General features: G+C 56.4%; 1 protein-coding gene across 8 annotated transcripts in view; it reads right to left on the bottom strand.

The window, feature by feature from the left end:
* The window catches only part of COL16A1 (collagen type XVI alpha 1 chain), a 51657-nt gene that overhangs the window by 5768 nt on the left and 24248 nt on the right, over window positions 1–21641 (bottom strand). For 7 of the 8 annotated variants that reach the window (XM_066269819.1, XM_066269814.1, XM_066269818.1 and 4 more), the window contains 22 exons: window positions 18576–18629; window positions 18316–18348; window positions 16100–16216; window positions 15975–16016; window positions 15799–15885; window positions 15151–15195; window positions 14190–14234; window positions 12392–12445; window positions 11826–11879; window positions 10934–10987; window positions 8994–9038; window positions 8835–8888; window positions 8482–8517; window positions 8087–8149; window positions 5621–5692; window positions 5350–5403; window positions 4552–4596; window positions 4317–4361; window positions 3950–4003; window positions 3465–3518; window positions 922–972; window positions 509–598 (listed from right to left, as the gene is read on the bottom strand). In XM_066269819.1, coding sequence (XP_066125916.1) covers window positions 509–598; window positions 922–972; window positions 3465–3518; window positions 3950–4003; window positions 4317–4361; window positions 4552–4596; window positions 5350–5403; window positions 5621–5692; window positions 8087–8149; window positions 8482–8517; window positions 8835–8888; window positions 8994–9038; window positions 10934–10987; window positions 11826–11879; window positions 12392–12445; window positions 14190–14234; window positions 15151–15195; window positions 15799–15885; window positions 15975–16016; window positions 16100–16216; window positions 18316–18348; window positions 18576–18629 — 1248 coding nt within the window. The remainder of the gene's footprint in view (window positions 1–508; window positions 599–921; window positions 973–3464; window positions 3519–3949; window positions 4004–4316; window positions 4362–4551; window positions 4597–5349; window positions 5404–5620; window positions 5693–8086; window positions 8150–8481; window positions 8518–8834; window positions 8889–8993; window positions 9039–10933; window positions 10988–11825; window positions 11880–12391; window positions 12446–14189; window positions 14235–15150; window positions 15196–15798; window positions 15886–15974; window positions 16017–16099; window positions 16217–18315; window positions 18349–18575; window positions 18630–21641) is intronic. The other variant, XM_066269820.1, reaches the window with a different exon arrangement.

Below are 21641 nucleotides of genomic sequence, written 5' to 3'. Positions count from 1 at the left end.
ATCTGTAAAATGGGGACAATCAGACCTACTAAATAGGGTTGCAGTATTGATTAAGTGACAATATGTCAAGCACTTAGTCCAACACTTAACACAAACACATCCTCAGTGGTTTCTGAGTTGTTGAGAAAGCAAGCTTCAGTAATAACACTGTGTCTCTAGTTCCTGACATTTCTAAATGTTCTGTGGTCACCAACAAGCTCCCCTGGAGAGGGGCAGGGGTGGATCGGGGGTCAAGTGTCCCCGGCCTGACACCTAGCTGAGGGATCCCTACAAGCAGTGCTGGCACAGGTCAGAGACAGTGACCCGGTGTGCAGCTGGCCCAGCACTGGCTGCTGAGCTTGTCCCTTCTTCCAAACATGATGTGACCCTCAGGCCCAAGCTCCACACTGCTGTCCTCGTGCAAACAGCTTCTCTGTGCCTGGGACCCCCAGACATGCAGTGCTGTGCTCAACTGACAAAGCCACCTGGCCCTTCCCCTGGGGCTGTGCTTTCAGAGATGGGGTCTTACCGGGGGGCCAGGGTGTCCAGGTGGGCCAGGCTCGCCTGGAAGGCCTGAGAGGCCCCTTTCTCCAGTGGCTCCCCGATCTCCTTTCAGGCCCTAGAGGAAAGGAAGGAGGATGGTGAGAGGGGAGAGGGACATAGAGGCAGATATTATGTGCCAAGGACCATGTCCCCCAACCCCCAGGCCCCACAAGGGGAGCCGGTGCTTCCTGAACTTGAGACAGGGAGCACGGGCCTTTCCAAAGGCCTTCCCCACATGCTGGTTGGGGAGAGCTCTGGAGGCGAGAGAGGCTGACCAGGACAGGAGAGGGATGGGACAAACTGGTCTCCATCCCCCAGCTCCCTTTGGAAGGAGCCCACAGAGAAGTAGGGTCAAATTCCTGGGAGTGGGGGGTGGGGGGAGGAGAGCCTGTCACTCACCACTGCGGAAATCCCAGCTGGGCCTGGTTGGCCCGGAGGCCCTGGTGGTCCCTAGAGAGAGACAAAGTCAGTGGGTTGGAAAAAGTCTCCAGTAATAAGGCCCCCAGGAGGTCTGGCCAGACGACAGCAAAAACAAAACCTAAACTTCATCCTAAACCCTCCTTCCTTTCGGATCTTATACTTGAGCTTCTGCCAGAAGATTTGTGCCAGAGCTGAGGCCTGGGGGACCCTGAGCTCACGCCTACTGCACACGGAGGGGTACATCTGGGGCTGTGCGGGGGCGGGGGGGGGGTGATCGGGGAGTTAGAACCTACGCAGGGCAGGCTCAAGTGTCTTCTAAGCCCCCACTTTCCTTCTGTACTGTGGGAGGGGCAAAGAGCAGGAGCCGGACGTCTGCGCAGCAGGGCCGGAGGGGCCAGGGCTCAGCCCCAATCCCGGGCCTCCGGGTCCCTGCCGCCCCTCCCACAGGACGATAAGACTCAAACACGCAGCTCCCCTCCCACAGGACGATGAGACTCAAACACGCAGCTCCCCTCCCACAGGACGATGAGACGCAAACACGCAGAAGCGCTCCTGCCCTGCTTGCGCTGGCCCTTGTCCAAATGCTCTCCCTGTCTCTCCATATCTCCAGCTGAGGCCCAGCGCCAATGTCACCTCCCTGAACAGAGCTACACAGAACTACCCACGTCTCTGCAGTCACAAAGTCTCTCCCAGAGTTCCTCCCTTCACAACCCCAGATGGAAAGTTCTGGAGGCATGGTCTTCTATTCTACTCATCTGAAGTCTCCTGGACAGGAATGTCCAGCGCTGGGACTGGCGCACAGCAGGGGGCTGGGCTGGGCGGACAGAGGGGAGAAGGACCCTGCACCCCTCTTGTCCCCAGCCTCTGAATGAGTCCAGTGCAGACACACTTCAGAATGTGTGACTCCTTCTTTCATCTGTAACATGAGGGGGTCCCCAGCTGGGGGTCTCTGGACCCCTTGAGAGCAATAAAAATAGTGATGAAGATCTGAGAGTTCCATTTTTTTCGGCCATGAACTATTTTTAACATTTCCAAGAGCCTGTAACTACGCAGCCAGGCACAGTGGAGCTCAATAAAATGCCAGTGCATTAGTTCTCTCCTCTCTGGAATCCCACCAGCTTGGCACCCTCACGCTGATCAAAGGCAGCCATTGGCAGTCATCTACGTTACTAATGAGTAAAGTAGACAGGAAACCCATTATTGCATAATACATATCCTCTCCAACTCTCTATCTCAGTAAATACACCACCCACTTACCCAGCTACACCATGCAGGAGTCACCCTTGATTGCTCTCCTTCTACAGCTCCCAGCCTCCCATCCCACGCAGGTCATTAGCAAGTCCTCTGCCTTTAAACACACGCCAGACCTGTGCACTGCCACGCTGCTCCATCACTGCTGTCCGCCCACTGCTGGAAAGCCTCTCCGCTACAGCTCTGCCTCCCGGTGATATCACGCACTGCTTCCTTCTCCACCCCAAGCCCATGCCTGCAAGATCCTCTACCATTTACATCATGTCCTTTCCAAACCCAGCTTTCCGGTTCCCACTCCTGCCCTCTTTGTTTTTTTGGGGTTTTTTTGTATTTTTATGAAGCTGGAAACGGGGAGAGACAGTCAGACAGACTCCCGCATGCGCCCGACCGGGATCCACCCGGCACACCCACCAGGGGCGACGCTCTGCCCACCAGGGGGCGATGCTCTGCCCCTCCGGGCGTTGCTCTGTTGCGACCAGAGCCACTCTAGCGCCTGGGGCAGAGGCCAAGGAGCCATCCCCAGTGCCCGGGCCATCTTTGCTCCAATGGAGCCTCGGCTGTGGGAGGGGAAGAAAGAGACAGAGAGGAAGGAGAGGGGGAGGGGTGGAGAAGCAGATGGGCGCTTCTCCTGTGTGCCCTGGCCGGGAATCGAACCCGGGACTTCTGCACGCCAGGCCGACGCTCTACCACAGCCAACTGGCCAGGGCTCCTGCCCTCTTTGAACTCCACTCCAGCCATGCTGACCTTGGGCTTCCCAAATAGTACACCACACCGCTCCCCACCTCGCCCTTTCTGCATCACCTGCTCCCCCACCCAGCCCCATACGGGACCTGGACACTCTTCGCCCAGATGGCTGGACAACTGGCTCCTTCTTGTCAAAGATTCCTCTAAAGTCACCTCCCGGCCCCTCCCTGTGACATCACAGCACTTCCGCATTAATCTGCTTCTCTGTGTGCCTGTATGGAGGCTCTGGGCTCAGGTGACTGGGTTGATGTTTCCCACTGTCTTAGTCCAATGCTTGGAACGGTGCCTGGCACGGAGCAGGTGCTCCATAATTATTTGTTGAAGAACTGAGTGATTTTTGTTTGATCAGTAAATTCAAATGTACCCAGGAAATAAGGAAATGCCAAAAAGCCTGGGAACCACTGGACTGGGGTGGGCCCGAAGCCTCTTACAGCTTTGTGGGGGTCATCAGCAGCTCGCCCACCGCCACCCAGCCCCTACAGAATCCTAACTTCTCATGGAGACAGAGACAAAAACAGTTAACTCACAACGTGGCCAGGGGGGCCGGGTCTTCCCTGGAGTCCCATGGCACCGGGCTCACCCTGCAGGAGCCAGAAAAAAAAGAAGAAAGGACACAGAAACAGAATTACAAGGTTTTTAGGTGGGAGAAGGCTGAGCAGAGCAGGTGCAGTATCAATTGTCGAAGGAGCCAAGCTGAGCCCTGGTCTGCAGGCCTAAGTCTTCCAGCCCTGGCCGTGGGTACTGCTGGAGAGAGAAAGCAGAGCCCCAGCCTGAGAAGTCCAAGCCCTGCCTTTGTAGGCTAGTGACCCAACAGCCTATAGAAATGGGAACCGGTTACAATCCTTACAAGGAGGGAGAAAGTTAAGTTGTGCAGTGTTGGACAACACCTCTCCCAGAAGGCCAAGGAGGCAAGGCAGCCACTTTGCTAGGCAGTGAGAGGAAGTGGTCTCATCCTGGACCAGCAGAGCCCAGAGGCTGTCTAAAGGCAGCATGCATAGACCCCAATCCTTACCTCAGCCCCAGGCCGGCCACTGCTACCTGGGGGACCTGGCTTTCCACAATCACCCTAAAAGAGAAAGAGGCAACTGGAACTCACCAGACTGCCACTTGGCTCCCGTCACCCCCAAGCTGACTCCACACCAGAGGGGGCTGGCCACTGGACCCAGCTCGGGCCCTCTGACAACCTCAGGCTGGTAGATGGGAGGAGCCCTGACCCAATCTGCAGGCACCAGTGGCCTCGGGAGGCTTGGATGCTAGGACGGCATCTCAGCCCAGAATCAGGTCGTATGTCCACTCCAGCTGGGATGCCACTTCTGCCTGGGGTCAGGCTTTGAGAAGAGCCCAGAAAACCCGATTGGCAGAGGTTACCAGGCTCTTACCTTTGGTCCTGGGAGGCCAGGATGTCCTGTTTTCCCCTTGAAACCCTGGAAAAGAAGCAGGGAGCTGCCACATCCTTTGTCTCAACCAGAGACCTCTTCCCATGCTCCTTCCTCCGGGTAAACAAATTAGACCAGTCCACGGAGGATCTGAGCCACCCCACACACCAAGGCGGAGCTGCACCAGCTCAGCTTTGACACCTCTCAGGTCCCAGCTCCTCCTTGCAGCTCAACCTACCGGGGGTCCCATGAGTCCGGGCGGGCCAGCAGGACCGGGGTCTCCCTAGGGAAAGAGACCAGAGGCATTGAGACAGGAGCTTTGTCCAGCTTGTACCCAACTCATTCACCAGCGTCTTCTCCCTTCGCCAGTCCCTCCCCCAGCTGACCTAGGATGGCGGGAGGTCATGTGGGGCAGAGGGAAGACTTCAAGGCCAGGCTCAGCCTCTGACCGGATGTGGCCCTTGCATGCCATTGCCCCATCCCTTTCAGATGCCCCAGCAAAATCTGACCCAAGGAGCCAAGCTTGCTCAAGTCCTTCCATGTCTGCAACCTGGTTCTTTCTGACACTAGCCTCGTTGGGTCCCTTGGGTTGATCCATCCACTCATAAGCTGGGCACCTTGGTTCCATCCAGTAGGAGCTGCAAACCGGGCTGGAGTCCAGGTCCCTTACGCCACTGTGGCCACCCAGGCTACCCTGCTTGTGCGGGCCCCAAGCCAGGTGCCCAGAACAAGTGGGGCCCCAAGGGACACTAGTTTCTTTAGTTGTCTGAGATTTTGAATAGGAATTTACTCATTTCCCTGTCCTGCCTCAGGTGACGCCTTGCTCAGCCAAGCCGGCTGAAGCTACCAGCAGAACTGAGACACCAGGGGAGGGGGAAAGGAGAGGTCTCGGGGGCTGTCAGGGAGGCAGGGTGCAGTGAGAGGCAGAGCGACGGACAGCCTGGGCACCCTGGACAGAAGGGGTGGGCCACTTCAGTTCCCTTCATTTGGAGAAGGTAGGAGTCCAGGGGGTGCCCTCCCGGGCCCAGCACCTCACCCTCAAGCCAGGCTTGCCATCCTTGCCATCCAGACCATCCAGGCCAGCAGGGCCCTAGAAACAGAAACAAGGCATTTCTTTAGGCCTGCACTGGAACCCTTGGTGTGTGTGTGTGTGGGGGGGCTGATCCAGCCCCTCCAGGCTCTGCACCCCTCACCCAGCTCCCCGCTCTACCAATACACATGAGCACACATGCATGTACGTGCACACACACACACACACACACACATGCACAACCCACGCCTGTCAGGCTAAGAGGGCACATACTCACCTGAATCCCAGGAGATCCTGGTGGCCCAGGGGGACCAGGCATGCCTGATGGGCCTCGAAGCCCTTCACTTCCCTAGAAGAAATCCCCCCAACAAAGTCAGCAGGGTCTCATCCCAGGTTGGAGACAAGGCCGTGGGCTGCATGTTCGGTGACTGCTGGGAGTCAGGACAGCTGGCTTCTAACCCCAATTTTTCTCCTGGACTAAGTAGATATATTCCACACACCACTGTTCCAAGAGGCTCTGTCTTCCTCTGCAAAGCGCTTCTCACTGTCCCATGAGGAAGAGACAGGGCCTATCAAGTCCAGCATCTTCTTCAGGGTTGACCTGGGACCGGCATGCTGGGTGCTCAGTAGTGTGTGCTAACTGAAGGCATTCAATTCACATTGGTCCCAACAAGACACCAAGCACTATAAAGCCTCTGATTCTTCCAAGATGCAAAAAGGGGTGGCCCCTGTCCTCAAGGGGCTGAGAGTCTAGTGAGGGTCACAGACCCTCACAATCGGGGGCAATGCAGAAGTCCAGGTGCTCCATGGGAATAAGGGGCTATGGGCATTCTGAAGAGGAAGAGGCTCACTCTGGCCAGGGTCAGGAAAAGCGTCTCTGAAGAAGTGTCACCAGACACTAGACTCTGCAGGATGTCTGAGGTGTGGCTAGGCAGGGAGGGAGTAAAGGGCATGCCAGAGGGGACTTCAGAGAAGGAGCAGGGTTTGGAAGTGGTTACATGCCTGGCCTAGCCACAGGCGGCCAGGGAGCCCATCTGACGGTGGGGGAGGAGGCTGGAGAAGTTAGAGGCTGGTTGGCTGTGGGCCCTGAACACCGTGTCCAACTTTACTAAAAAAAAAAACCCCTGTGATTTTTCCAACTGTATTTCTCTGAGTCCCAGGGGTTCATGGAGGTCCTCAGAGCTAAGGGCACGAAGTGGGGGCCCAGAGAGTGGGACTCCAGGACCCCTCACCCTTGCCTCAGCCAGAGAAGCTCTATTTGTATCTGTTTTACAGACTGAGGATTCACATGAGCTCTTGTGAGATGGAAAGACTTGACTACAAAATAAAGTGAAAACCACTGCTACAGGCACCAGGGAACCATTGGGGTTTCAAAGTAGGAGAGTGATGAGAACAGACTGTTTGAATTGGAGTGTTTACAGGAGGAGGCTGGGTAGGCAGGCAGCTGGGGGAAGAGAACTGCTGCACTCCCCGGTGGGGAGAGGGTGGCTGCCCTGGAGCCGTGGCCATGGGGGTGGCCAAGGGGAAGGGATCTAGCTGGAAGCCCCATGGAGGGGGGCAGAAAAGCTCTGCAGGGCAGTGCAATGCCACCATCGACCAGGAGGGGTCAGCACAGCCCCAGAATAAAATGTCAACTCCAGGGAATGGGGAATGAGAACCCCTGGCCAGAGGTTTGGGATGGTCTACAATGACCAGACTAAGGCAAGCAGGTAGCCTGGAAGTATAGAGCCGACACAGGGGGCTCTGTCAGGGACTGCCACTCAGGTACCTCACAGAGAAGGGAAGAGACGTGGCCCCCACAACTGCCTCAACCATGAGTGGTAGGCAATGGTTCTGGGAAGCAGCCCGGGCTGGGCAGGAAGTCTCAGCTTCATCTCTAACTTACTGTGTGCCCCTGGGACGCCCTGGCCTCTCTGGGCCTCATTTCCTTACAGGAACCATGAGCAGTTAGACCAAGATAGCTCTTCTATAAGTCATTCCAGCTGTGCTGTGTGGGCTTCCAAAGGAAGGAGACTCCCTATGAGGGTGCAGGGCTCCTGCCCCTCCCTCTGAGCCATAATCCCCTTGCCCCAAACTCATGGGCAATCTTGGGGCCTCATTACACCACCCAGCTGTCACATCTGAGAAGCCCAGAAGTTGGGCTGAGACTAGGACATCAGCCCCCAGACCAGGAAAGTTTAGCAAGCCAAATACAGGGACAGCCAGTGTGGGGGCTCCCCAGACTGCTGCCCCTTTCCATCCTTGTTACCATGTCCCCTGGGGACAATGCCTCCAGATTAGTTTCTTCCTGCTATTGTCAGACCCCGAAGGCAAGTGCCCAGAGCTCCTCCTGCTGTGGGGCTTCTGGGGTGCCCAGTGTTGGCACTGCCTCCCTCCCCCAACTCCCCACCTCCTTGAGGAGAGGACGTTGGCCTAGGCGACCTGCTACATCCTAGTCACCCAGCTCTCACCACAGCCCTCTGCCTCCTCCCCACCCACACTCTCCCATCAGGCAGGGACCTCGGCTGCAGAGTCTGGCAGGAGTCCTGGGCCCATTCCTAGGAGCCCACTGGTTTGTCCTGGGTCCTGTTGCTAGTATGGGACTTGCTGGGGCCAACCTGGGGGACTCCCTTTCCCCACCCTGGATATAACTGAGGCAGTTCTTAAGTTTCCAAAGGCCTGGTGCTGAGGGTGAAACAGGCGTATGTACGAGAGCCAAATGGCTCAGATCTGTGACTGTAGCCAACTTGGGGGTCTTGCTTACCTTCTCCGCTTGGGGGCCAGGTGGTCCAGGTGCTCCTGCTTTGCCTGGGAAGCCAGGAAGACCCTATATCAACAAAGGAGCAGGCAGGAATGAACATGTGGGGCTGGAGGGGGAGCTCCCTTTCCTTCTTCTTGCCCTGCATGCTTCACTGTTGTTGATGCTTTCTAGAAACACCACCCGGGAGCGTGAGTCCGGCTGGCCTGCTGGGCTGGGGCCCACCCAGGAGGCCCTGCTCTCCAGGTCCCGGCTCCTGGAATCAGGCCTGGCCACCCAGCTATTCCTCCCGTGCCTCTTCCCTCCCTTGCACGGGCCCATGCTGCCAAGTCTGGCCTGGTCAGGCCTGCCCCTTCCAGATGGGGTCACGGCAGACAGAGCTGGTCTGTGTCTTCACTCACCGGCGGGCCTGGGAAGCCTGGTTGACCCTGAAATCCCTGTGGGAAGAAGCAAGGGATAGTTTGCTGTGCTGCTCCTTCTCTCCTACTTGGCCATCCAGGTAGAAAGAGTGACAGGGTGATACTGCTTCCAGATGTGGGGCCTTGCCCGCCACTCTGCCCGAGATGGCCAGCGGCTGAGGGTCTGGGCACAAGGCAGGACGGTCCTCAAGATGGATGGCGGTTGGGAGGCTAGAGCTGGTCATCTCTCCACACGCGAAAGTGGCCACGGAGGCAAGGGCCCAGCCCCCTTCTCCACCTCCCCCCAGCCATCCTCTGTGGTCAGAACGGCTAGCCAGGTCCCAACTGCCACTTACCTGGTCGCCCTTCTCTCCCGAACTCCCTTGGGGTCCTCGCTCTCCTCGGGGACCCTGCCACCACAGAGAACAATGTAGCTGGAACTCAATCTCTCTGCCCTCAGATCCCAGGACAGGACCAGGGGTCTCCATGCCCATATCTCCCCGTCTCTCCCTTACCACTGGACCTGGGGAACCTGGGAGGCCTTCAGATCCTGGTGGGCCCTGAGGACACAAAGGAGCAAAGTCAGTCACTCTGACTAGGGGAGAGGTGGGCAATCAGGGGATGAGGCAGGGGACAGGACAGGGAGCAGAGGCGGGGGATGGGATGGGAGGCCCCTCTAAGCCGGCAGGGCTCCTCCCATTTGGTTTGTTCAGGCTTCTGCTCTCTTGCCTGAGCTACTGGATCAGCCATTTTTTTTTTTTAATTTTTACAGGGACAGAGAGAGAATCAGAGAGAGGGACAGATAGGGACAGACAGACAGGAATGGAAAGAGATGAAAAGCATCAACCATCAGCTTTTTGTTGCGACGCCTTAGTTGGTCATTGATTGCTTTCTCATATGTGCCTTGACCACGGGCCTTCAGCAGACCGAGTGACCCCTTGCTCAAGCCAGTGACCTTGGGTCCAAGCTGGTGAGTTTTTTGCTCAAGCCAGATGAGCCCACGCTCAAGTTGGCGACCTTGGGGTCTCGAACCTGGGTCCTTCTGCATCCCAGTCTGACGCTCTATCCACTGTGCCACCGCCTTGTCAGGCTGGACCAGCCTTTTAACTGGCCCTGCCCCTCCTGGCTCGCTCCAACCCAGCCACAACTGGCTGCCATCTTCTCTTCCTCAACACAGCTTGGATTATAATGCTCTTTTGCTTCAAAACCTCCCATGGCTCCCTCTGCCAGCTGAGTAAGGAGCACCCTTTCACCAGTGCTGGGTTCTGTGATCTGATACCCACCACCCTTCCTGCTTCACTTCCCTCCCCCTTCCTTATCTTCTGCCCTACTTGGTCAGCCCACTGTTCCCTGAACACACTCTATACAACTTTTGCATCGCTGTACCCTATACCTACAATGCCCTCTATTCCCTGGCCCCTTCTAGGTCTCTCGAATCATTAGATCATTAGATGGCTCAAAGCTATTCCTTCAGCACCCCCAGCCATAGTTTTTCCCTCTGGGATTCTCCAGTATAAACAACCCGGTGCCCCCCTCCCCACTTCACTCAGGGCTGAGTTCAAATGCTTCCTGGTCTGAGAGGCCTCCCTGACCCTCTAACAGGCTCCGGCACTCACTCCAGCCGCTCACCTACTTTGTTCACCAGTCTTATTTTCATAACTTGTGCTTGCATATTTATCTGCTATCTGCCTCCCCCACCGGAAAGCGAGCTCCGTGAGGGCAGGGGACACAACTGCCTGTTTTATTCACCACAGCATCCTCAGAACCTGGCACCCAGCAGGCCCGTGGGAAATATGTGCTATTGAATAAATGCGCGGTGGGGTGGGCGGCATCATCGGGCCTCACACATGACACGTGTGAAGGGGAAGGTAAGACTAAGGATTGGGGGGTTTATCACACTCGGGTTCAAACGCAGGCTCCACCCTAACTCACTGACTAGCTGCGGGACCCTGAGCAAGTCACTGAGCCTCAAGGGCCTCAGTGTCCTCGTGTGACAACGGCCCAGCTCCTGCGCTCAGCACAGGCCTTGCTCTACAAAGGGTAGCTCTAGGTTTCAGTGGGGAGGACCGGCCAGATGGCTGAGTTGGGTCTAGGTTCCAGGCCTGGGCCCCTCAGGCCCACCCCTGTCAGCCTGCCTTCGCTGGAGAGCAGGTGGGGGTGTCCCCTGCCAGCTGACTCCTCAGCAACCCTTGGCAGCCCAGGACACTGGCTCCATGAACCCTGCTGGGATCCCCCGCTCAGCTCCAGCCTCCTCCACAGCCACAGCCTCAGCTGACTGCTTGAGATGCAGCTGGAGTGACTCAGGGAGCAGGGAAGCAGGGGGCCATGCTCCCCCCTCACAGGCTTCTGGGAAAATCTCTACTGGCGGTGGTGGCGGTGGGGGGGGGGGCAGGGCATGGCTCCGTTTGAAGCCCTGCTCCCTCCCAGCCCCGCGCTAGCTGGCACTCAGACTCACCGATTCTCCCTTCTCTCCCGAGGGCCCAGTGTAGCCGCGCTCTCCCTTGATGCCCTGACAAGCGAGCAGAGAGAGTGGAATTAGCCCCGTGGCCTGCTGTCACAGCGCTAATGTGCGGGGAGGAGACTGCGGCTGGTGCACAGACAGCGGGGGAGGCGAGAAGTGGACTGCTCCTCACCTGCCACTGTGGCTGTCCGTGGGAAGGGGGGACATGCCCACCCAGCAGACTTCTGTGTGGGCTGGCACCTTGGTGCCTCTATCTAACCCTCTCAATGCCCCCTGCCCCCCAGGAAGCAGAGCTCAGTCTTGTCAGGTCTCAGCCTCACATGATGATCAGAATCTGGCCTACAATGTGCACTGACTACAGTGGGCCCCCCAAGCTAAAGGTGGGATGAAGCCATCCTACCAACGGGGCTTCTAGTGTGTGGATGGCCTGGCAGAGACTTAGGCTGAAATGCTTGGAAAGGGAGGAGCTTCTCGGGCAGGGGTCGGGAAGCTTTTTGGCTGAGAGAGCCATGAACGCCACATATTTTAAAATGTAATTCCGTGAGAGCCATACAATGACCCGTGTACGTTACACATTATCCAATAAAAATTTGTTGTTGTCCCAGAGGACAGCTGTAATTGGCTCCAGCCACCCGCAACCATGAACATGAGCGGTAGGAAATGAATGGATTGTAATACATGAGAATCTTTTATATGTTTAACGTTATTATTATTTTTTTTTTATTAAAGATTTGTCTGCAAGCCAGATGCAGCCATCAAAAGAGCCACATCTGGCTCATGAGCCATAGGTTCCTGACCCCTGTTCTAGGGGATGTCCACGCCTGGTCCTGTCCTGCCCACCACCCTGAGGCTTCAGTACCCCCAGAGCCAGGGCCCCCGTACTCACAGGCAGTCCTGGTGGGCCCATGGCCCCTGGGTAGCCAGGTTGCCCTGGTGGACCCTACAAACAAAAGTAGACATAATCAGCCCTCTAACATTTTTGTTCCCCCTTCCTGGGCAAAAGGGCGGCCAAAGCCAGGAGACCTGGGGCTGCCATTCAGCAGACACCCTCCCCAGTGCCACCACCACCACCACAGGCCACTCCTCAAGGCCCGGTTCCAGGGTCTGATTCCCACCAAGACCCTGGGAGCTGAGCAGGAAGAGAAGGCCCAGAGCAGGGGCTGAGGACCGAGGAGGGGGGAGGAGAGGGGTTCTGCTGAGTGCTGCAGAAAGAGGGACATTGGTGGAAGCCAGGGGACAAGGGTGTGTGTCCCTGACAGTGAGTTGGGACACATGAGACTGGCCTCCCTTGATCCTGAGGTGGCTGAAGGCCCCCGTATGAGGGAATCAGGTCTGAAGGGCAGAGAGTTTCCACAGTAAGAGTCCTCTCCCACCTTCCATAGCAGCCAGCCAGGGGCCCAGCTGCCCCCCCAGGGCTCCTCGCCCATCTCCACCCTTGCCGCCCCCTCTTACCGGTTCCCCCTTCTCTCCCGTCAGGCCCCTGAGGCCCCGCTCTCCTTGAAGACCCTTGGAGAGAAAAGTCATGAGAAACTGCAGGGGAGAGCCTTCCCCACCCAGCCCCTGACTCCTCTCCCCTACCCCACAGCCCTCTGTTTCTGTTCCAGACAAAGGTGGGCGTTGCTGGCGGTCCTCTAGGGTCCCCAGCAAGGTGTCCAGAGGGCATGTGCCCTGGAAGGGTAACTGTCAGAGGTCTAAAGTCTCATGGATGGGTGCCTCTCAGAATTATACTCCCAAGACAGATAACTACAGAGACATGTCCCCCAAAGTGGGTGACTCCCAGACGGTACCTCTCAGGCAGGTGACTGTCATTGGTGTGCCCTGCTGTAGTAACTGTCAGGGGTGCAGCTTTAGGAGGGTGACATATGTGTGTTCACCCTGTGGTGGCAACTGTCAGGAGAGGAGTCCCTAGAGTGATGTTCCCACTAAAATGTATCACCAGATTCTCAACACTTACCTGTTCAAGCCCCCCCCCCCCCGCCCCAGTCAAAATCACCTTCTTTTAAGGATACAAGGGAGAGACATGGCAAGGCTCTCTCCAGAGAAATCTCTGTCACTTTTCGGGGTGGAAAGGGATATCAGTGTCAGTCAAAGCCAGAGCCCCCTCCCCTACTCCTTGCCCTGCCCTGAGTACCTTCACCACACCACTAAGGGGCCGTGTCTGCCCCTTCTCCCTCATGCCCGCAAGAGACGGCGCCCAAACCTTTCCACAACACAAGACAGATGGCTAGACGGACAGATGGCCCCTTCACCCAAGCAAGCAGAAACAGACAAGGTCCGGCCAGGATGAGGGTGTGGGGACAGATGGAACTGCGACAAGGACGGCCCTGCTTGCTGGGCTTTCGTCACCAGGCCTGCGAGGAGAGGGGCCAGGCTCCAGGAACACAACATCTGACAAACAGGAGGTTAGTTTCCATGACCCAGGAGGGAGCAACAGGGAGGATGGGGACAATTCAAACACACTTATGATGAGGATGAAGGCAGAGTGATTAACGACACCTTGAAGGAGCAGACCAAGATGCCGGGAACAGAGGGGCAAGGCCCCACGACACTCAGAAATCCAAAAGGCTGGCGTCGCATGCCCAGTCTCGGAGCAGACTGGGATGGGAGCCAAGGAAGAGGAAAGGAAGAGGAGGAAGCTGAGAGTTTCCTCCAGGACGATGGGAAAGGGGCAGGCATCGTCACCTTTTGGTCCCCAGGGTGCCTCTGGACAGCACTGCCAAGCAGCAGGGCAGCAAACCTGTGCCAGCCTGCAATGTGAAGCCCTAAAGCTTTGGCATCTCTGCCAGGCTCGGTGCCAGGTACCTGGCAGGGTCCCAAGAACGACTTTCAGCAAATCTTCAGTCAACACCAAAGGTGGGAGAAGCAGGAGGCAGAAATGAGAAGGGAGGAATAAAGAGGCCCCTAGAGGCACCAGCTTAAAATAAGAAGGTAAAATAGCTCCAGAGGACTTCTGCAGAGTGATGTGTGATTGTGGGGGAGAAAGGGGAAACCAGTGGGGGAGGGGAGAGAAAAGGAGAGAAAGAAAGCAGGAGAAGCGGGGAAAGGGAGAATGAAAAGAAGGCAGAGACCGGGAGGATGTTCAAGCTGCTGGGGCCTCAGGGAACCTGTGTCATTAGCCACCATGCCTGCAGGGGGGACGATGACAAACACGGAGGATGGAGGTGAGGGCATGACAAGAAAGGAGACAAGCAAAAGCCACAGAGACCTGGCTGACGGGGGGAAGGGAGGTCGAGCAGCGCTAGGTTCTTACAGGCAATCCGGGGGAGCCAACGGCACCAGGAAAACCTGGGGGGCCCTGGTGGGAGAAACAGGCAGGTCACATCTCACAACCCCCGTCTCTCCCGGGCACAGTGGGGGGCTGAGGGGTCACGGGAGAGGTCACGGGAATATTCCAAGGCGGCTGGAGAAGAGACTCATTGGAAGTCCTGGCCCGGAGAAGTGTGCTCCTCCCCTTGGCCGCAGGAAGAATGGCTCTGCCGTTGGCAGAGATAGGAAAGCCCTGAGCAGCCCTTCCCGCGTCTGCCCGCATCTGACTGGCCCCCTTGCTGGAGCAGCAGCCCCTCATGCCTGTTACCTGACTTCCACAGGCCCCCAGGTGGGTGGCTCCTGCTTCTAAGATAGCTCCCACCAGCCATTTTTTTCCTCCAAAGAAAGCATTTTCAGTTATTCCAGTCTTTTCTAGTCCATTCTATTTTCCTGCCATATCAACACCACAGAGGACTCCAGGGAGGATGCCCTGGCCTGGAATTATAACCTGGTCTTAGAGGCGGTCCTGCAGGCAGTGGAGGGCAGCTCCATCTCAGCCCCTGCCCCTGTAGGGACTGGTGTCACGGGGGCATGGAGAGAACTGGCCAGGCTGCCACACGCTTTCCTGGCTTCTGAGAGCATGATTCAGAAGCCTAGGCCACCCTGCCCAGGGCAGCCTGGGTCCCCCGTGCAAAACATCGCAGGGGTGGGGAGGGGGGAGCACGGGTGTGCCCGCCAGAGCCTCCTGCAAGCAGGACCACAGGCAGAGCCAGCCAAGTCCCCGGGGTTCGGTGGCGGGAGCCCACAGTCCCCACAGTTGCTCTGAGGAGAGAAAGGAGCGAGCAGTGGAAGTCTCTGCTTTCTGCCCCGCCCGGCTTCCTGGAGACGAGGCAGCCCCGTGGTGTCTGAGCACTGTGACCCCTCTGAGAGCTTCTCAAGCAGGCCAGGAAACCACAGATACTTACAATAGGGCCCGGAAGACCTGGTGAGCCCCTCATGCCAGGTGGACCCTGTGAAGGAAGCCAAAGGGAATGGATGAAAGGCTCAGGCCTCCCCAGAGCCCAGGGTCTCAGCGGCCTTCCTCCTGGCTCACACAGCCGGAGTGTACAGGCCGCGGATGTCAAAGAGGGATGTTAAAGCTGATGTTAAACTTCTCATTCAGTTCATTCAATTGGCCAATATCTACTGAGCAGCTACGATGTAACAGGCACTGGTCCAGGTGCTGAGGACACAGCAAAAAACAAGACACAGAAATCGAGCTTCGTGGCACCTACACTCTAGGGGAGAGGTGGACAGTGAGAAATAAGAGAGGGGCTGGCACATGGTTGGTGCTCAGTGAGACCTGTGGAATGTTCTTAACTGAGGGAAAAGCACAGTATGTCCAACAGGGATGAGTGCGAGGCGGACAGAAGCCGCACTGAGGCCAGGGCGCGAGGAGAGCCAATGAGATCAGAGCAGTCAAGGCGCCAGCTGACCTAGTCCTCCGAGGCCCCTGAAGGACTCCCAAGAGACAGCGAGCCACTGGAGGACCCAAGAAGATATTTGGCAGGAATGAAACAGCCCTTAGGAACTAAAGGCCACTGCATGGAGGAGGGACCAGCCCCTGGTCTTACCTCTTCTCCTCTCTGGCCTGGCAGCCCTGGAGGACCGGGCAGGCCGGGGCTCCCAGGACAGCCCGGATCTCCCTCGGTGTTGTCTCCCTGGAGTGGATGGGGATGGTGGGAGTGAGCAGTGGGCCCCCACCCCGTGCTCAGGGCAGGGGGTGAAGACAAGGCGAGGGCCCACTCACCCGCGCCTCCTCAGCTCTGGGGCGCTCCAGCTCTATGAAGCACTGTGGAGGACAAGACACTCTGTCAGGTGAGGCCACTGGGAGCTCTCCCTGCACCAAGACCGCCCCTGAGCCCAGCCTCCTACCCGGGCACAGTTGTCAAGGCCTGGCACGCCTGGGATGCCCTGGTCTCCCTTCTCTCCTTTCTGCAGGAGGGGCACTGGGCGGGCCGTCTGCCCCTGGACACAGTCGCCACAGATGCTCTGAGGAGGGAAGGGGCAGGGCAATGGGGCGTGTGTCCGAGGTGGCCAGGATGGGCCAGCTGGAAGAACCCCATCTGCACTCAGCCGGGGCATCCTGCCTGGCAGGGTCCTCCACCCACACTCTCCTTCTCCCCAGCTACGGCCCTCCGGCACCTCTGCTCCATCCTCAGGGGACCCAATCACAGCACTGGCTTGGAGTTTTCTTCAGGAAGAAGCAGCTCTGGTGGGGCCCTGCCCAAGCCACTTTCCAGACAGGCGTGTGGGAGGAGGAAAGGGGCCCTCAGAGGGACCATCTGTCCCGGCTGTTCCTGCAACCTGCACCCTCTGTGAGGACGCGGCACGGGGATTTGGGCTGAAAAGGCCCCTCCAAACAGCTTTTCAGGAGCAAAGGCAGCAGCTGCAGAAGCAGCCAGGCCCTTGCAGACGCCCTCTGGGAGGAGCCTGCCCTCGTTTGCCAGCAGATCCCAACTGTCACCGACTCCCGGTTCGCTGGGCCTGACAGTCTTCCCAACAAGAAGGTCCTCCTCTTACATGAGGGTTTTAAACTCTTTGGGTCACAGAGACCTCGAGAGTTTGATGGAAGCTATGAGTCCTTTTCCCAGAAAAATAAAACCCACCACTGAAAAGCGGGCTACAATTCTGGAGGACTGGGAGCCTGGAGCGTATGCCCAGCCTGGGGGTGTCCGCGGACCCCTAGGCAGGTGCACCTGCTCCACCTTCATTGTTCACTGCAGAGCCCAATGATAACGGTTGTCATTCACTCAGCACCCATGTGCCAGTCATTGTAATAGGCCTTTGCACATTATCACGCTCAATCCTGACAGCTCAGTGAGGCAGGTCATCTTATAAGCATTGTGGAAATAAGAAAACCGACACTCAAAGGGACAGCATGACCTGTCTGCAGTACGGGGGAGCCTGGACTAAACCCTGGTCTGTCTGAGGCCAGAGCTGGTGCTCGGTCCACAGGCCTGGGCATCCGCTGAGTTGTGTGTGCATGTGGTGGCAGCGGTGCCATCTGACCCCTCTCCAGACAACTGCTTGGGGCCATCTGCAGAGCACTTGGTTAAAAGACCTCAGATGAAATGTTACACAGAGAAATGTCAAATCCTGCATGAGTTGCACAATCACTTGCCCAGGGGCAGGACTTGGGGGAATCCCAGACTCCTGGAAGCCAAGGGGAGAAGTGCTGGGATTTCACTGCCACAACCCCACTGTGATCCAGCATGCGGCTGCTGCCAGGAGGTTAACCTGGCCCCAGGCTACTTCTGGAGATGTCTGCTGTCTAGAGCAGGGGCGGGACGGCAGTCCCTGTGCTATCCTGGTCAGGACCCAGTGGGGTCGTAGGACGTCCAGGGTTCTGACTAACCCAGTGCTAGAAGGGGGTGGCCAGAACAGGAGACTCTGGTGGCCAAAGCTTGGGAGGGACCCCTGAGGAGGATGAGCTGTAATAGAGTTCAGGTCTTGTCTCCAAGAGGTGACTGATCAAGGAAGGGCTGTGTGTCACCCTTGGTTCCCAATGAGAATCTCTCCCCATCGTGAGAGGCCAGACTAAGCCACAGTCCTTGGGTGTGATCATGACACTGTCTGCAGGCCCTGGCACAGGCTGACTTTCCTAACCTGAGTTTCCTTGTACCCCAGTCTTATCCTGGATTCTTCTCTTCCCTGGATTATCATCTCTTCCTTGGATTCTTTCTGGATTGACCAGAGGATGGCTGAAGCCTTCTTCCAGTTCCCCACCCAGTCTTATCATAGAATGTAACCTTGACAGGCAGGCCTGATGATCCCACAAGTGTACTTTCCCCTCCCCTATGCCCTGGATGCTGCTGGGCCCTGTCTGGGAGTGACCAGGGTGGTACAGGGCCTCACTGGCAGCAGGCTTTGGAGTTGGAACTGCCAACAGTATCCACCACGTGGGTACCTTCCCAGGGTTACTTCAAACAGTCATTCAGCAGGTGTTGTCCCCGGGGTCTGTTAGGGGCCAGGCACCACGCTAGGCCCTCTTAGACATGCTTGGGGTGCACATTGCCCACAAACAGCTTCATCTTCAGCTCTCTCTGTCACCCCTGCTAGTCCCTATTCCCTCCCTCTTACCTTCTTACCTGAAGGAGGTGCTGTTCAGTGGGTAAGGATCCCTGCAAGAGACAGACAGGAGGGCTCAGGCAGGGGAGGGGAGAGGGGAGAGGGGAGGGGACTCATGGCACCAGGTGGATCCTCGGGAAGCCACGTGCCACTCAGGCTTCTTCCAGGCTTGGGAGAGGGAGAGACGAGGGACCGCCACTGCAGCTCAGGGAGCTGGCCCGGCAGGCTCGGCCGGGAAGGGCAGGGGGGTGGCGGACAGTGAGAGCAGGCCAGTACCTACCAGCTCAGCCGTTAGCCCGGGCTGTCCTGGCAAACCGTTGTTTCCAGGCACTCCCTGAAGCCAAGAAGAGACATGAGTGAGGCGACTCCTCTCTCTAGCCCACAGGGCACCCTGCTCCACTCCCACCCTCCCTTCTGCCTCTTGCCTTCATTCTGTAGAGCTAAGCCCATATTCTTAGCTCAAGACCTCCAGACTGTTTTTAGGGAAAACTGAGGGGGCCCAGTGGGGTGACCCCCAAAACCAATCCAACAGGATGGTTTTTTTCCTCACATGTTACAGGATGTCACAAATTAGGCAGAAGGTCTTCTATATAGTAGATAACTATTGTTTCTAAGTCCTTTTCCTATCCTTTCTTATTGAATCATCTCAATCTTATTGGTGAACTAGGTGTTAGCTCCACCTTAAATACAGAACAAGAGAGGGTGAGCTACTACTACTCAAGGTCACAGGACAAGCAAGGCTCAACAGTGAGGTTCAGAGTGAGGGTGGCTGACTTCAACTCCTCTCCCCACCACTATTTCTCAAAACACACTCCCCGGAACACAATGAGGTAGAGGCTAGGGAGTCAACCTAGCTCGGTCCCCAGATTCCTACCACCTGTATAACTTTGACAGGTTACTTGAGGGGGGGAAAAAAACTCTGTGCCTCAGTTTCCTTATCTGTAAAACAGGGTTAGTTTATGGTGAGGCTTAAAGAAGACCATAACTGGTGCCTGACCTGTGGTGGCGCAGTGGATAAAGCGTAGACCTGGAAATGCTGAGGTCACCAGTTTGAAACCCTGGGCTTGCCTGGTCAAGGCACATATGGGAGTTGATGCTTCCAGTTCCTCCCCCCTGTCTCTCTCCCCTCTCTCTCTCTCTGTCTCTCTCTCTCCTCTCTAAAATGAATAAATAATAAAAAAAAAAAAGTAAGAAGACCATAACTGTAAGGGGCTTAGTGCAGAGTGTGGCACGCAGGAGGCTCTGCTCACGTGTAAAAGTTGCCACCCAAACTTTCAGTCCCCTTAGCAGAGTCACAGTGCACATTTGCATATTAAATACTCCATGGAGGCAGTGAGTATGTTCCCTTATAAATCCTCATGACCTGCATGGAGGAGGCATGCATTAAATCCAGGTTGAGTGAACACACCGCGGCTCACCCTGCTCTCCCCGCACGGGACTTCCACCCTGAGAGCTGGCTTCCCTTCAAGTCCCAGCTCCCGGCAATAAGACACGCCACCTTCTCCCCAGCCCACCCTATTTCAGGCCGGGCTCCTCCAAGCCGGGGTCAGACTCCATGTCAGCCTCCCGCCCCCTCTTACACCACTGAGTGTCTTCACCCAGTCCTGCTCATTCAGTACCCTACATGACTTAAGCTGGCAAAGTGCTTAGAACAGTGCCTTGGGAAAGAGAAAACACCTTGAACATGTTCATTATAATTATGTCCTAAATTATTATTCACCTCCTGCTCCACTCTCCATTGCCTGTGTCTTACTTAGTTCAAGCCCGATTCTTTGCGATTTGCTTTCCTTGACCTTCCAGAACTGAAACGCCCACCTGCTGTTCTACTGTGGATGTGCACAGCTATCTGCTCGCTGTCTAGCCTTGGGAATGTCTCTTAACCTCTGTATTTCAGCTTACTTTTCTGTGAAATGAATGAGGATTACATGATATAACCAAGCAGTGGCCTTGGACCACCAGTAAGTGCCGTATTAGCTCTGAGCCTGTTTCTGCGCATGGAGAAGAAGCTGAGGAGATGGCCTGGTGAGGAGGACCTGTACCTGGCCTGGCACAGGGCAGGTGTCCGTTAGTGGCAGCTTCAGCTTGGTCCCCAGCACTGGCACTGGAGGAGGAGCCTGGTGTCTGGGACCAGGAGCAGCAGTCGCTTTTTTCTGCCTCGTTCCCCCAGCATGCCTTGGCAGGGCTCATACTACATCAGTGTGAGCTTGTTAACGGGTCACTTTGAAATGACTGTCATGCTTCCCCAAGCAAGCTGCGGACAGATTCCTGTTTCCTGGCAGGAGTGTAGCAGGAAGCCTGGACACTTGGTAAATGTGTGGCTGCCCCCTGAGGACCCAGAGTCCAGAGTTGGCTCTACTTCTGCCTCTGAATGAGACAGAACTGTGATCCCAGTAAAGACTCCCACCAGCAGTGTGTGTGTGTGTGTGTGTGTGTGTGCATGTGTGTGTGTGTGTCTGCATAAACTTGCCAAATTGCCAGGGCTATGGGGAGCTTTTTTTATAAAAAGCTTCCATGTGATTCTGCTCTGCTTCTTCTGGCGAGAATCACTCTTTCAGGACCGGTACCTCCCTGACAGCCAGACATGCAGAAGCCACTGTCTGTGCCTCCTAGGAGCCCTGGAAAATGTGACCTGGTGTACAAACTGCCAGGGAACTATCCCGAAAGGTAGCCCAGGGAAAAAGAAAGTGCTCTATGCTAGGAAGCTCAGCCCAGCACCACCAGCTCTTGGCTGATGATTTCAGCCAGAGTCTTCACCTCTCAGGGCCTTTGTTTGCCCCGCTGTGACTTAGGGAGAACACCACCGCCCTGCCAGAGTTCATGTAAGGCTCCAATGAATGAGAGAATGGATGTAAAATAACAACAGTAGTTGTTGTTGTAATGATGGAGAATGCTTTCTAAGCCTCTACTACATGTCAGCCATGGTTCTATACATTTTGCATGCATTAACTTATTTAAAATTCACAGCAGCCCCACGAGGTGCATGCTGTAATTATCTCCACTTAACAGATCAAGGACTGGAGGCACAGAGACAGAAACATGACCAGCATCACACAGCTCGCACATGGCAGAGCTGGGATTCAGCATCAGGCTGCCAGGCTCTGGAACAAACACAGTGCAGCAGGGACCTAACTCTGGCCTCCTCGCCGGGGCTGGCACTCCCCCCTCCGGGCCCGTGCACCTGCTGCGTCCTCTGTCAGGAAGATTCTCCCTCACGGGCTCACTCCTCATTTCCTTTAAGTCTTGATTCAAGTGTCACCTCCTTTTCGATATTTTCCCCAAATCTCTCCCCTGCCCTCCTCCCATTTTCTATCCCCACTCCCGGCTTTGTCTTTCTCCTTAGCATGTA

This window comes from Saccopteryx bilineata, chromosome 3 (assembly GCF_036850765.1).
Source record: "Saccopteryx bilineata isolate mSacBil1 chromosome 3, mSacBil1_pri_phased_curated, whole genome shotgun sequence".
Taxonomy (NCBI): Eukaryota; Metazoa; Chordata; class Mammalia; order Chiroptera; family Emballonuridae; genus Saccopteryx; species Saccopteryx bilineata.
The sequence above is the reverse complement of the archived record's forward strand: the minus strand, read 5'-3'. Positions and strand labels throughout refer to the sequence as shown.